The sequence below is a fragment of the Triticum aestivum genome, chromosome 5B (genome assembly GCF_018294505.1).
Source record: "Triticum aestivum cultivar Chinese Spring chromosome 5B, IWGSC CS RefSeq v2.1, whole genome shotgun sequence".
In the NCBI taxonomy this organism is placed as follows: domain Eukaryota; kingdom Viridiplantae; phylum Streptophyta; class Magnoliopsida; order Poales; family Poaceae; genus Triticum; species Triticum aestivum.
Window position 1 is genome coordinate 273034555 of NC_057807.1, and position 16143 is coordinate 273050697.

The 16143-nt window shown below is 44.6% G+C and overlaps 2 protein-coding genes across 2 annotated transcripts in view; one reads left to right on the top strand and one right to left on the bottom strand.

The window, feature by feature from the left end:
- Nucleotides 1-8336: 8336 nt before the first annotated feature.
- Nucleotides 8337-14096, top strand: LOC123111331 (probable galacturonosyltransferase 7; the record flags this gene model as incomplete). The annotated part of the gene is given in 9 exon segments (XM_044532098.1): nt 8337-8462; nt 8548-8588; nt 8711-8773; nt 9460-9607; nt 9711-9763; nt 11105-11400; nt 12116-12473; nt 12555-13106; nt 13305-14096. Coding segments are annotated over 9 exon segments (1907 nt in total), but the record flags the coding sequence as incomplete, so codon positions are not given.
- A 303-nt stretch (nt 14097-14399) lies between these two features.
- The window catches only part of LOC123111332 (calcium uniporter protein 6, mitochondrial), a 2720-nt gene continuing 976 nt past the window's right edge, over nt 14400-16143 (bottom strand). The window contains exon 2 of the mRNA XM_044532099.1: nt 14400-15055. Within this exon, the coding sequence (XP_044388034.1) occupies nt 14597-15055 (459 nt within the window). The 3' untranslated portion in view covers nt 14400-14596. The remainder of the gene's footprint in view (nt 15056-16143) is intronic.

Here is a 16143-nt window from a genome sequence, read left to right on the forward strand (position 1 = left end):
GTTCATCCGATGAGATCATCGAGGAGCATGTGGGAGCCAACATGGGTATCCAGATCCCGCTGTTGGTTATTGACTGGAGAGCCGTCTCGGTCATGTCTACGTGTCTCTCGAACCCGTAGGGTCTACACACTTAAGGTTCGGTGACGCTAGGGTTGTAGAGATATTAGTATGCAGCAAACCGAAAGTTGTTCGGAGTCCCGGATGAGATCCCGGACATCACGAGGAGTTCCGAAATAGTCCGGAGGTAAAGAATTATATATGGGAAGTCGAGTTTCGGCCATCGGGAAAGTTTCAGGGGTCACCGGTATTGTACCGGGACCACCGGAAGGGTCCCGGGGGTCCACCGGGTGGGGCCACCTATCCCGGAGGGGGCCATGAGCTGAAGTGGGAGGGGAACCAGCCCCTGGTGGGCTGGTGCGCCCCCTTGGGCCCCCCTGCGCCTAGGGTTGGGAACCCTAGGGAAGGGGGCGCCTCCACTTGCCTTGGGGGGCAAGGCACCCCCCTTGGCCGCCGCCCCCCAGGAGATCCCATCTCCTAGGGCCGGCACCCCCCCTGGGGTCCCTATATAAAGAGGGGGGAGGGCAGCCGTACCTTGCACTTGGCGCCTCCCTTTCCCCCTTGCTACACCTCTTCCTCCCACAGACGCTTGGCGAAGCCCTGCCGGGATCCCTGCTGCATCCACCACCACGTCGTCGTGCTACTGGATCTTCATCAACCTCTCATCCCCCCTTGTTGGATCAAGAAGGAGGAGACGTCACGCTGACCGTACGTGTGTTGAACGCGGAGGTGTCGTCCGATCGGCGCTAGGATCTCCGGTGATTTGGATCACGACGAGTACGACTCCCTCAACCCCATTCTCTTGAACGCTTCCGCTCGATCTATAAGGGTATGTAGATGCACTCCTGTCTCTGGTTGCTAGATGAACTCATAGATTGATCTTGGTGAAACTGTAGAATTTTTTTTATTTTCTGCAACGTTCCCCAACAGTGGCATCATGAGCTAGGTCTATGCGTAGTTCTCTTTGCACGAGTAGAACACAAATCTGTTGTGGGCGTAGATGTTGTCAACTTTCTTGCCACTACTAGTCTTATTTTGCTTCAGCGGTATTGTGGGATGAAGCGGCCCGGACCGACCTTACACGTACGCTTATGTGAGACAGGTTCCACCGACTGACATGCACTAGTTGCATAAGGTGGCTAGCGGGTGTCTGTCTCTCCCACTTTAGTTGGAGCGGATTCGATGAAAAGGGTCCTTATGAAGGGTAAATAGAAGTTGACAAATCACGTTGTGGCTTTTTCGTAGGTAAGAAAATGTTCTTGCTAGAACCCTATTGCAGCCACGTAAAAGATGCAACAACAATTAGAGGACGTCTAACTTGTTTTTGCAGCAATTGCTTTGTGATGTGATATGGTCAAAAGTTGTGATGAATGATGAATGATATATTGTGATGTATGAGATCATGTTCTTGTAATAGGAATCACGACTTGTATGTCGATGAGTATGACAACCGGCAGGAGCCATAGGAGTTGTCTTAATTATTGTATGACCTGCGTGTCAATGATTTAACGCCATATAATTACTTTACTTTATTGCTAAACCGTTAGCCATAGTAGTAGAAGTAATTATTGGCGAGCAACCCCATGGAGACACGATGATGGAAATCATGATGATGGAGATCATGGTGTCATGCCGGTGAGAAGATGATCATGGAGCCCCAAAGATGGAGATCAAAGGAGCTATATGATATTGACCATATCATGTCACTACTATTTTAATTGCATGTGATGTTTATTATGTTTATGCATCTTGTTTACTTAGAACGATGGTAGTAAATAAGATGATCCCTCATAATAATTTCAAGAAAGTGTTCCCCCTAACTGTGCGCCGTTGCGACAGTTCGTTGTTTCGAAGCACCACGTGATGATCGGGTGTGATAGATTCTAACTTCACATACAACGGGTGTAAGACGGATTTACACATGCAAAACACTTAGGTTAACTTGACGAGCCTAGCATGCACAGACATGGCCTCGGAACACAGAGACCGAAAGGTCGAACATGAGTCGTATGGAAGATACGATCAACATGGAGATGTTCACCGATGATGACTAGTCCGTCTCACGTGATGATCGGACACGGCCTAGTCGACTCGGATCGTGTAACACTTAGATGACTAGAGGGATGTCTAATCTGAGTGGGAGTTCATTAAATAATTTGATTAGCTGAACTTAATTATCATGAACTTAGTCTAAAATCTTTGCAAAAATGTCTTGTAGATCATATGGCCAACGCTCATGTCAACATGAACTTCAATGCGTTCCTAGAGAAAACCAAGCTGAAAGATGATGACAGCAACTATACGGACTGGGTCCGGAACCTGAGGATCATCCTCATAGCTCTCAAGAAAGCATATGTCCTAGAAGGACCGCTAGGTGAAGCACCCATCCCAGAGAACCAAGACGTTATGAACGCTTGGCAGTCACGTGCTGATGATTACTCCCTCGTTCAGCGCGGCATGCTTTACAGCTTAGAACCAGGGCTCCAAAAGCGTTTTGAGCAACACGGAGCATATGAGATGTTCGAGGAGCTGAAAATGGTTTTCCAAGCTCATGCCCGGGTCTAGAGATATGAAGTCTCCGACAAGTTCTATAGTTGTAAGATGGAGGAAAATAGTTCTGTCAGTGAGCACATATTCAAAATGTCTGGGTTACACAACCGCCTATCCCAGCTGGACATTAACCTCCCGGACGAGGCGGCCATTGACAGAATCCTTCAGTCGCTCCCACCGAGCTATAAGAGCTTTGTGATGAACTACAATATGCAGGGGGGTGGTGAAAACTATTCCTGAAGTATTTTCAATGTTGAAGTCAGCAGAGGTAGAAATCAAAAGGGAACATCAAGTGTTGATGGTCAATAAAACCACTAAGTTCAAGAAAGGCAAGGGTAAGAAGAACTTCAAGAAGGACAGTAAGGATGTTGCCGCGCTTGGTAAGCCAGTTGCCGGGAAGAAGTCAAAGAATGGACCTAAGCCTGAGACTAAGTGCTTTTATTGCAAAGGGAAGGGTCACTGGAAGCGGAACTGCCCCAAATACTTAGTGGACAAGAAGGCCGGCAACACTAAAGGTATATGTGATATACATGTAATTGATGTGTACCTTACCAGTGCTCGTAGTAGCTCCTGGGTATTTGATACCAGTGCCGTTGCTCATATTTGTAACTCAAAGCAGGAGCTGCAGAATAAGCGGAGACTGGCGAAGGACGAGGTGACGATGCGCGTCGGGAATGGTTCCAAGGTCGATGTGATCGTCGTCGGCATGCTACCTCTACATTTACCTACATGATTAGTTTTAAACATCAATAATTGTTATTTAGTGCCAAGTTTGAGCATGAACATTGTATCTGGATCTTGTTTAATACGAGATGGCTACTCATTTAAATCCGAGAATAATGGTTGTTCTATTTATATGAGAGATATGTTTTATGGTCATGCCCCGATGATCAATGGTTTATTCTTAATGAATATCGAACGTGATGTTACACATATTCATGGTGTGAATACCAAAAAATGTAAAGTTGATAACGATAGTCCCACATACTTGTGGCACTGCCGCCTTGGTCACATTGGTGTCAAGCGCATGAAGAAGCTCCATGCTGATGGACTTTTAGAGTCTCTTGATTATGAATCATTTGACACATGCGAACCATGCCTCATGGGCAAAATGACCAAGACTCCGTTCTCCGGAACAATGGAGCGAGCAACCAACTTATTGGAAATCATACATACTGATGTGTGCGGTCCAATGAGCGTTAAGGCTCGCGGAGGATATCGTTATGTTCTCACTCTCACTGATGACTTAAGTAGATATGGGTATGTCTACTTGATGAAACACAAGTCTGAGACATTTAAAAAGTTCAAGGAATTTCAGAATGAGGTAGAGAATCAACGTGACCGAAAGATAAAGTTCTTACGATCAGATCGTGGAGGAGAATATTTAAGTCACGAATTTGGTACGCACTTAAGGAAATGTGGAATCGTTTCACAACTCACGCCGCCTGAAACACCTCGGCGTAATGGTGTGTCCGAACGTCGTAATCGCACTCTATTGGATATGGTGCGATCTATGATGTCTCTTACCGATTTACCGCTATCATTTTGGGGATACGCTCTAGAGACAGCCACATTCACTTTAAATAGGGCACCGTCTAAATCCGTTGAGACGACACCATATGAATTATGGTTTGGGAAGAAACCTAAGCTGTCGTTTCTAAAAGTTTGGGGATGCGATGCTTATGTCAAGAAACTTCAACCTGAAAAGCTCGAACCCAAGTCGGAAAAATGCGTCTTCATAGGATACCCTAGATAAACCATTGGGTATACCTTCTACCTTAGATCCGAAGGCAAGATCTTTGTTGCCAAGAACGGATCCTTTTTGGAAAAAGAGTTTCTCTCGAAAGGAGTAAGTGGGAGGAAAGTAGAACTCGATGAAGTACTACCTCTTGAACCGGAAAGTAGTACAGCTCAGGAAAATGTTCCTGTGGTGCCTACACCGACTGGAGAGGAAATTAATGATGATGATCAAGGTACTTCGGATCAAGTTGCTACTGAACTTCGTAGGTCCACAAGGACACGTTCCACACCAGAGTGGTGTGGCAACCCTGTCCTGGAAATCATGTTGTTAGACAACGGTGAACCTTCGAACTATGAAGAAGCAATGGCGGGCCCAAATTCCAACAAATGGCTTGAAGCCATGCAATCCGAGATAGAATCCATGTATGAAACAAAGTATGGACTTTGACAGACTTGCCCAATGATCGGCAAGCAATAAAAAACAAATGGATCTTTAAGAAGAAGACGGACGCAGATGGTAATGTTACCATCTATAAAGCTCGACTTGTTGCTAAGGGTTATCGACAAGTTCAAGGGGTTGACTACGATGAGACTTTCTCTCCCGTAGCGAAGCTGAAGTCCGTCTGAATCATGTTAGCAATTGCCGCATACTATGATTATGAGATATGGCAGATGGACGTCAAAACGGCATTCCTTAACGGCTATCTTAAGGAAGAGCTATATATGATGCAGCCGGAAGGTTTTGTCGATCCTAAGAATGCTAACAAAGTATGCAAGCTCTAGCGATCCATTTATGGGTTGGTGTAAGCATCTCGGAGTTGGAACATTCGCTTTGATGAGATGATCAAAGCGTTTGGGTTTATGCAGACTTATGGAGAAGCATGCATTTACAAGAAAGTGAGTGGGAGCACTGTAGCATTTCTCATATTATATGTAGATGACATACTTTTGATGGGAAATGATATAGAACTTTTGGACAGCATTAAGGCCTACTTGAATAAGTGTTTTTCAATGAAGGACCTTGGAGAAGCTGCTTACATATTAGGCATCAAGATCTATAGGGATAGATCGAGATGCCTCATAGGTCTTTCACAAAGCACATACCTTGATAAGATATTGAAGAAGTTCAATATGGACCAGTCCAAGAAAGGGTTTTTGCCTGTATTGCAAGGTGTGAGATTGAGCTCGGCTCAATGCCCGACCACGGCAGAAGATAAAGAAGAGATGAGTGTCATCCCCTATGCCTCAGCCATAGGATCTATTATGTATGCCATGATGTGTACCAGACCTGATGTAAACCTTACCGTAAGTTTGGTAGGAAGGTACCAAAGTAATCCCAGCAAGGAACACTAGACAGCGGTCAAGAATGTTCTGAAGTGCCTGAAAAGGAAAAAGGACATGTTTCTCATTTATGGAGGTGACGAAGAGCTCGTCGTAAAGGGTTACGTCGATGCTAGCTTTGACACAGATCTGGATGACTCTAAGTCACAAACCGGATACGTGTATATGTTGAATCGTGGAGCAGTAAGCTGGTGCAGTTGCAAGCAGAGCGTCGTGGCGGGATCTACATGTGAAGTGGAGTACATGGCAGCCTCGGAGGCAGCGCATGAAGCAATATGGATGAAGGAGTTCATCACCGACCTAGGAGTCATACCCAATGCGTCGGGGCCGATCACTCTCTTCTGTGACAACACTGGAGCTATTGCCCTTGCCAAGGAGCCCAGGTTTCACAAGAAGACCAGGCACATCAAGCATCGTTTCAACTCCATCCGTGAAAATGTTCAACATGGAGACATAGATATTTGCAAAGTACATACGGATCTGAATGTCGCAGATCCATTGACTAAACCTCTTCCGCGAGCAAAACATGATCAACACCAGAACTCTATGGGTGTTCGATTCATCATAATGTAACTAGATTATTGACTCTAGTGTAAGTGGGAGACTGTTGGAAATATGCCCTAGAGGCAATAATAAAAGAATTATTATTATATTTCCTTGTTCATGATAATTGTCTTTTATTCATGCTATAATTGTGTTATCCGGAAATCGTAATACACGTGTGAATACTTAGACCACAATATGTCCCTAGTGAGCCTCTAGTTGACTAGCTCGTTGATCAACAGATAGTCATGGTTTCCTGACTATGGACATTGGAAGTCATTGATAACGGGATCCCATAATTAGGAGAATGATGTGATGGACAAGACCCAATCCTAAGCATAGCACAAGATCGTGTAGTTCGTTTGCTAGAGCTTTTCCAATGTCAAGTATCTTTTCCTTAGACCATGAGATCGTGTAACTCCCGGATACCGTAGGAGTGCTTTGGGTGTACCAAACGTCACAACGTAACTGGGTGACTATAAAGGTATACTATGGGTATCTCCGAAAGTGTTTGTTGGGTTGACACGGATCGAGACTGGAATTTGTCACTCCGTATGACGGAGAGGTATCTCTGGACCCACTCGGTAATGCATCATCATAATGAGCTCAAAGTGACCAAGTGTCTGGTCACGGGATCATGCATTACGGTACGAGTAAAGTGACTTGTCGGTAACGAGATTGAACGAGGTATTGGGATACCGGCAATCGAATCTCGGGCAAATAACATACCGATTGACAAAGGGAATTGTATACGGGGTTGCTTGAATCCTCGACATCATGGTTCATCCGATGAGATCATCGAGGAGCGTGTGGGAGCCAACATGGGTATCCAGATCCCGCTGTTGGTTATTGACCGGAGAGCCGTCTCGGTCATGTCTACGTGTCTCCCGAACCCGTAGGGTCTACACACTTAAGGTTCGGTGACGCTAGGGTTGTAGAGATATTAGTATGCAGCAAACTGAAAGTTGTTCGGAGTCCCGGATGAGATCCCGAACGTCACGAGAAATTCCGGAATAGTCCGGAGGTAAAGAATTATATATGGGAAGTCGAGTTTCGGCCATCAGGAAAGTTTCGGGGGTCACCGGTATTGTACCGGGACCACCGCAGGGGTCCCGGGGGTCCACCGGGTGGGACCACCTATCCCGGAGGGCCCCATGCGCTGAAATGGGAGGGGAACCAGCCCCTGGTGGGTTGGTGCGTCCCCCCTGCGCCTAGGGTTGGGAACCCTAGGGGAGGGGGCGCCTCCACTTGCCTTGGGGGCAAGGCACTCCCCTTGGCCGCCGCCCCCCTAGGAGATCCCGTCTCCTAGGGCCGGCGCCCCCCTGGGTCCCTATATAAAGAGGAGGGGGGAGGGCAGCCGTACCTTGCACTTGGCGCCTCCCTTTCCCCCTTGCTACACCTCTTCCTCCCTCAGACGCTTGGCGAAGCCCTGCCGGGATCCCTGCTGCATCCACCACCTCGCCGTCATACTACTGGATCTTCATCAACCTCTCCTCCCCCCTTGCTGGATCAAGAAGGAGAAGACGTCACGCTGACCGTACGTGTGTTGAATGCGGAGGTGCCGTCCGTTCGGCGCTAGGATCTCTGGTGATTTGGATCACGGCGAGTAGGACTCCCTTCCGCTCGATCTACAAGGGTATGTAGATGCACTCCTCTTTATCGTTGTTAGATGAACTCATAGATTGATCTTGGTGAAACCGTAGATTTTTTTTTATTTTCTGCAACGTTCCCCAACATGATTATGGTGCCGTCAAAAGAAACAGCTCAATCCCATCCATGTTCACACACTTTCTCATAATTTTCTCTCCAAATAAATCTAAAATTTACCGGACAGCGAGTGGCCCACGGGGACTGGGGGCAGAGAAGATAGGGGCGTGGCGTCCAAAGGTAAAGCAAAAAAGAAAGATCAATAGGAGGAGAGAAAGGAACTCGAGAGAGAAGAAGAGGGAGATGGTCGGCTGCTCACTCCACAGTCAGCAGTCTCCACTCTCAAGTCTCAGGTCTTGCGTTGTCCACTACCGCTGGGCGCTGGCCAATCAGTCAGCAGTCTCCACGACGAGCAGGTACCGTACCGACCCGAGGCATGAAGGGCCACCACCACCACCTGGCGCCGCTGTCGCCAGCGACGGCGGCCAAGCGCCGCTGCACCGGCATGGCGGCCGCGGTCCCGGCGCTGGTGCTCTGCTCCGTCCTCCTGCCACTCGCCTTCCTCCTCGGCCTCCACAGCATCGGTCAGTGAACCCACCTCTACCTGTCTGCCTCCGTAGCCTGAGTTGCCTCCGCGGATCTGTGCTGATTCTGTGTGCGCGTTTGCAGGGTACGGATCGGAGGAGCGCGCGGCCGTCGTCATCAGCACCGTGAGATTTCCCGCACCATGTTTTGAGCCTCATTTTCCTCCTCCGGTTGCTGCATTTTTTGCTGCCGGAGTTTCCGAATTTTCTGACGGGTTTTTCCTGTGCGGTGTTTGTGCTGCCTTTAGGAACTGGGACTGGGGAAGCACAAGCATCTTGACGGGCCGGGCATGAAGCACAAGCTGCTCAAGGTACAATGTCCTAAATTACGCCTTCCTACTGGATTGCCGACAGAAAAGATGGCAACTTTGCATCACATTTTTGTGCATTCAGATTTTCTGAGTACCATTCCCGATTCTGCGGCGATTCTTCCTGCTGGTTTCTACAAAAAAGAAAAATTACATTTGTAGTAATTAGGGAGTTCAATCATGCAATGCGCGTGTGCTTGCGTGCGTGTTTTCGTGGACGTGGGCTGCTTGCTGACGGCTTCGCCACCTACCTGCTTCCTGAGGATAGGGATCGGTTGCTATTCTGGTCTGGTCTGCTGCGTGGCATCACACCATTTGTCTCTGATGATGTTATGGGATTACAGGATTTGTGGTGCTCAGGGGATGCAAACTTTGCACGCACGGTGTTGTGCAAATCCCAAGTGATATACCAAAATAGATAAATCAAGATGTGTTTGCAGTACTAATTCTCACAGCTAGTCAAATGAGTCATCTATTTGGCATCACTTCTGCCAAATTAGCTTTTGTTGGTTTGGTTGCAGTAATCATTACGGTTTTAGTTCAAAGTTCAACTTTGAAATTTGAACTAAAACCACGATAAGTATTTTGGGACGAAGGGAGTACGACTTAAGGGCCTGTTCCAACCAACTTGTCAAAAGCTCTTCATTTGTCTATTTGATGAGTAATCTCCTTTTCCCTTGTATAAACAGGATGTTTCCAAAATGATAACCTCGGGGTCGAACGGGATTTCCGGTGAGAAATCTAGTAGATCAAAGTCCAGGAATCTTGCTGCCAAATCAAAGATCAAGGATGCTTTCTCCTTTGTTGAGCTAAACAATGACACATCCAAAAAGAGAGGTAAGAAATGCGGGATCAAATAAATATAATGCATGCCATCACGTTTGACTTGGATTAGTACACCGCTCCATCGTCCTTCTTACTGTATGCAATGGTGTTTCAGGATCTCATACACAGAGAAGATATCAACTGAAGGACCTGTCATGGAGATCAATGGTAAGAGACAATTATCTTTTATCTGGTGTTGGCAAATTTTTAGGTCTTCTGCATTTCACTTTCCAGTAATATTTGGAAGAGAGCATGCCACACATGGACTGTCAGCCTGTGACTACTGAATTCTGTTTAGGATCATGGTGTTTGTACGGCTATTGTTTCAAGGTCTTAACCAATGGGGTTGTACAGTCGACATGATTTTCAGGACGTCACATGGTAAATGCCAAATGTATGTGTATGAACATTGTTGCATTTCAGTGTGGCGTCAATAATAATTTGTACTCCCTCCGTAAAGAAATATAAGAGCGTTTAGATCACTTAAGTAGTGATCTAAATGCTCTTATATTTCTTTACAGAGGGAGTGTATGTTTTTGTGGGCTAAACATGCTCTAAATGTAGATATATAGGTACAGTTACAGACTGTCTTATTGGGGGAAAGTTTTGCACCTTCAAAATGTTAAGGAGTATTAGTATTGGTCTAGGAGTCCTTATTAGTCTATGTTTAGTTTCCTTACACCTCAAGTCATATGTAATATATATATGCCCCTTGGGCCTTCAATAAAGATAAGTTGCTTTCCTAACATGGTATTAGAGCTTAGGTTATTTTTTTTCGGTGCCGCAACTCGCCCTTCCGATCGAGTTCTTCCTCTCGATCTCTCGATCCAATCTTGCTCGCGCCGCTGCCCTTCTCTCATGGCCGACACTGCTTCAAGCACGCCTCAATCTACACCACGATACGAGTATTAGTATTGGTCTAGGAGTCCTTATTAATCTATGTTTAGTTTCCTTACACCTCAAGTCATATGTAATATATATATATGCCCCTTGGGCCTTCAATAAAGATAAGTTGCTTTCCTAACACAAAATTGCCTATTAAATATTTTGCTACCGTGAGTTTTCAATTAGGTGGCAATAAATACACGCCTTTGTCGTAGTCTGCATTGCATTGCACAACTGTTCACCCTCTGGAATTTGGTGGATGATTTACATTTTTCACCTTTACTAAGATGTTAGTTAAAAGAAATTTTACTGCCATTTTGTCCCATGATAAAAAAAATTACTGAAGAACTTCATATTTACTGGGGAGACCTTGTACATCAGATCCCTGGTTGATTATTATGCTTTAGATGTCTTGACAAATGCAATAACCATTGTTATCAAGCAGCAAATCTGGCGAACAACGCAATAATCTGGTACCGTAAAAGGCTGAGATATGAATTCTAAATAGATTGGGGCACAACATGTTTTCATCTTTGCTTAAATGTCCAGTATGTTTTGTACTAGTGGGCCATTTGGAACTGTTCTAGTTTTCTACCATAAAACACTGAATTTGTTTTTCGGCAGGATACTGCTGTTGATGGGAAGGAGAGCCAAGGCCAGGAAGTAGCACAAGAGGAGAATCCCAAGTCCTGTGAACTTGAATATGGAAGCTACTGCCTCTGGTCTGTTGAGCATAAGGAAGAGATGAAAGATGCTATTGTGAAGAGGCTTAAAGATCAACTGTTTATGGCCAGAGCCTATTATCCTAGTATTGCAAAACTGAAGCACCAGGAAAGATTTACACGTGAGTTGAAGCAACATATCCAAGAACATGAACGCATGCTCAGCGACACCATTGCAGATGCTGATCTTCCACCATTGTGAGTATTATCCTGGTGTTAAAATATTATCTTTTTTTCAATAGAGGGATTTTAATTGACTCAATGGTCGCATCGAGGTGATACAACCACAAAGAGTTCACACCCGGCCTCTGCATAACAAGATGGCAAAGTATTATCTGTTAAACTGATTATAATAAATATTACACTCCATAATGGCTAAAATGAGCATTAGCGATTTCAGGGCTGCTTCCAGTTTTGTTATATGTTGTACTCCCTCTGTCCCAATATAAGTGTCTCAACTTTGTACCAACTTTAGTACAAAGTTGTACTAAGGTTGAGACACTTATTTTGGGACAGAGGAAGTACTACATATTTGCTAGTCAGACTGGTACCCCGCAGAAATATGACCTATGTCCAACCCTCATGTATATGGCCATCTGGAATTTGTATGGAGGCATTAAGATGTTAATTTTACTGAATCCATCTCTACATGTGGATATAGTGTTTTCCATTCGCAAAAAAAGAAAGAAAGTGTTTTCTCCCTGTAATGATATATGTTTTCTTGTATATGCATCACTTGGAATATGTATTTGAGAGGTAGCAACTATCATGTTTTCATTACTGTGTGATGTATAAAATCCCTTGTATCAAGCAATGGAGTATACAACATAGAAAATGATGGCATGTACGACCTTACTTTTCTTTACTTTTTCTGTTGATTATTTGTCAGCTAATGGCTGCTTACTGTTTTCAGTTTCGCAAAGAAGCTAGAGAAAATGGAAGGCACAATTGAGAGAATCAAGTCTTGTGAAGTTGGCTGCTCCAATGTTGAACGGAAACTTAGGCAGCTACTTGATCTAACTGAAGATGAAGCTTATTTCCATACAAGGCAGAGTGCATTTCTCTATCATCTCGGGGTCCAGACTATGCCAAAAACTCACCATTGTTTGAGCATGAGATTGACAGTAGAGTATTTCAAATCTGTATCTCCTCAGAGGGAGCTATTAAATAAGCAGAAATATGAAGACACTGCCTTCTATCACTATGTAATGTTCTCCAGGAATGTACTTGCAGCTTCGACTACTATCAATTCAACAGCCATGAACTCCAAGGTATACTGTCCTTTCCAAATAACTGAAAATCTTATGAGGAGTTTGTCTCAGTGCTAACATATTTCCTACGACATGTTTCAGGATTCTGGCAGCGTTGTTTTCCATGTATTCACCGACACCCAGAATTTTTATGCAATGAAGCATTGGTTTGACAGAAACTCATATTTGGACGCTAATGTTCATGTGACTAACATTGAGGATCACAACAAGCTCTCTAAGGATGTTGAATCTCTTGAGAGGCAACAATTATGGCCTACAGAGGAATTTCGTTTCACGTTTCGTAATCATTCTCAGCCTCTCCGGAGGCAGATGAAAACTGAGTACATATCTGTTTTTGGCCATTCACATTTCCTCTTGCCTGATCTTCTTCCTAGCTTGAATAGAGTAGTTGTTCTAGATGATGATATGATTGTCCAGAAAGACCTGTCATCTCTTTGGAACCTCAATATGGGAGACAAAGTAATAGGTGCTGTACAGTTCTGTGGAGTTAGATTAGGTCAGTTGAAAGCTTATGTAGAGGAAAACAATTTCGACGTGGATTCATGCGTATGGTTCTCTGGTCTGAATGTAATTGAATTGGAGAAATGGAGGGATCTTGGCATTACCAGCTTGCATGATCAGTCACTTCAAAAGGTCAGTAAACTTGCCATTCCTCTTACAATCCTATCGAAAGAAAACTGTATACCTTATTAATTTGTTGACATATGGGAAAACGTGTAGTTTCTTCTGGTAATCCTAGATGGCTAGGACTATCATTTGTCATAATTATTTGTAGAGAACATAACTTGTCAGATGTATTTATTATTACCTTCACTTTTGTTGTTCCAACAGGATAGTTCGGTATCACATAGACTTGAAGCACTCCCTAGAGGTTTACTTGCCTTTCAAGACCTGATATATCCTTTGAAAGGTTCATGGGTTCAATCAGGACTTGGGTATGATTATGGAATTAGCCGTGTCGATATAGAAAAGGCGGCTACTCTGCACTACAATGGTGTCATGAAACCTTGGCTTGATTTGGCAATACACAGCTATAAGGGCTATTGGAGAAAGTACATGACTAATGGGGAGAGGTTCATGGCAGAATGCAATATACATTAACAGCAGTGACATGAGATGTAACACACACTGCATAGTCTGCATTTGTGGGAATTTGAAGCAGCAAACAGCGTGAACTTGCTTCAACAAAGGGATATTTTTTCGGAGAAACGGGATGCAGTATTTATGATGTATCGACTGCACCTCCGGGGACCATGGTGGCACCGCGTCAATTCCAGGAAGGAAAATAAGCTAAAATGCTTTCCTGCCAGAACACTACAATTAGGAGGCCAGAAGCACAACATCATGAAACCTGTTTATTATAGAGTCAGATGAGTCTTTTCATTTGCACAGCTTGGAACTGCAAAAGTGCAGTTCTTTGCTGATCATTTTTCGTACAAATTCTTTTGTGCTATTCTTTTTGCCCATTGCGCAAGAGCTACACTGAGGGACGCCAATGTTCAGTGCTACACGGCGTGTACAGAGAACAAATGCCTCGGCCTGCAGCAATTCGCTTGTTATTATGGGATGGGATTGTTGATCTCTGTTGATGACATCATAAATGTATGTTTGTCAGCACTGTCATGTTTTTGTGGCGTTATCAGGTTTTCTTTTTTTCTTGTGTGCTGTGCAGTTCCCATTCTGTTTTGTAAAGGAAATTTAAGAAGTCACATGGTTGTTCCTCAGAAAGGTTGCAACCTGGTCATTTAACATAAATCTAATACAGATAGGAACTCATATAAGTAGTACTCCCTCCGTTTCGAAATATAAGACTTCCTAAAGATTTATATAGACGTATTTTAGAGTGTAGATTCACTCATTTTGCTCTGTATATAGTCCGTATTGGAATCTCTAAAAAGACTTATATTTAGGGACGGAGAGCGTAGCTTTCAACTTCAAAACATAGGGAACCATAATGGCATAATGACAGTGGTACATCACTGAGATTAGCCTTTAGTATGTCTGTAAGATTGATCTAGCAGGTAACTGGTGACTTCTGCAAAGATGTAGCGAACACTTCGGAAGCTACATATTTGCCTATTGCCCAAACCAGAGAGTCCAGCTGGGAGATTTCACTTCAGGTGTTACAAGTTGTGAAGCTTGGGACCATGAGGAGGATAGTGACCTTCGAGAGGGCACTTGCAATGCCTGTGCAGCTCCAGGTACCTCTCCATGTCGAACCTGTGCGTGGCGCAGAGCTTCCTCCTCCTGGACAGGAAGAGCCTCTCCATGAAGTCCTGGTACGTCGGGTCCCTGGAGGTGACGAGGAAGTAGGTGTAGCTGACGAGCAGCCCGGATGCGGTGGTGAAGAAGGCGATGGGCTCCATCACGTCCCACGAGAGCTCCCAGAAGGTGAGGCGGAAGAAGAGGCCGATCTGGGACATGATCAACCCCAGGCCGGACCAGAGGATGCGCCGGACCTGCTTGTGCGCCAGCTTGTCGATGCCGTCCTTCTTCTCCTGGAGCTGCCTCAGCTCTTCTCTCCTTGGGTCGTCCTCTACCTCGAGGGCCAGTGGCACCGCTCTTCTCACCAGGTCCACCACCTACAGAATGGTGATACGGTCCATCAGTGCAAGCTTCAGCTTGACAAAATTTGACCCGGCTGCATTTTTTGGGCTTCTTGTTCAGTTTTCCCCCTCTGAAGAAAGCAGAGACTTCCCTTGATTTCTGTGATCAGAAACCAGGACTTCTGTGCATCTTGTACATTCAAAGTTAAAATCAAAATCCTCAACTCTCAGCAAATTGTTCAGAGTGATAGTCCTTGTGGATACATTTAAAGATTTTGTGGGCTTATAGCTCACGGCTCAAAGAATAAAGTAATAAAGTTCATGTCATGTCGATGCTTAGATGTTTTAAGTGGTGTGGACGTCATCTAAATAGGATTACAAGAATCCGCTTTACGGATTAGAGCATCCTATGATCTTGGTTCTGACCGACCAGTGACCAGGGAACGTGAAGACTGAAGGGTTCAGGAGGGCTGGAAAGGAACACCACTTGCTCTTATTTCTACAACATTTTAGTTTGATTGATGAATTACGACAAATTCCAACTACATCTTGATTTTTCTTACTTTTGTTCCCTCTCAGTTAAACCCAATGGTAAGTAGTAATTTGCAGTGTTCCAACATTAGTTTGTTTATTAAGATGTGGAGGAGGACTTCCAGTAAACAAGTAATGTGTCAGACGTGAGAGTCCAACCTGGGTTGGCTAAGGCTAACCCACCAAGTTGATTGTGGAATCCTAAGAGCCTCCAAATCCCTAGCGTCTAGTATGCGCCAAGCTTGACCTTACCATTTTTCATATCTCTTAGCGTTGGTGCTAGCCAATTTCTCTCACCTTTAGCATCTAAAATGCAGATGCGCTAAGACAGCACAATACAAATATATAACATAGTCAATGCGCTAAAATTGTAATGGGATAATGTGATTGATTTGGTTGATTTATTTGGATTCGAAAGGAATCGCACAGGGGCCTTTCAATCAATGGAAAATAAAATAAACAACAGTCAACGCAAGCTAATCAATTTTGAATATAATCTTGAATGTGAACATGTGAAAATCTTCGTCCACCAACAAAACAACATCTGCAACAGGAATGCACCAATCCTAATCCATACATTTCCCAATCTGACA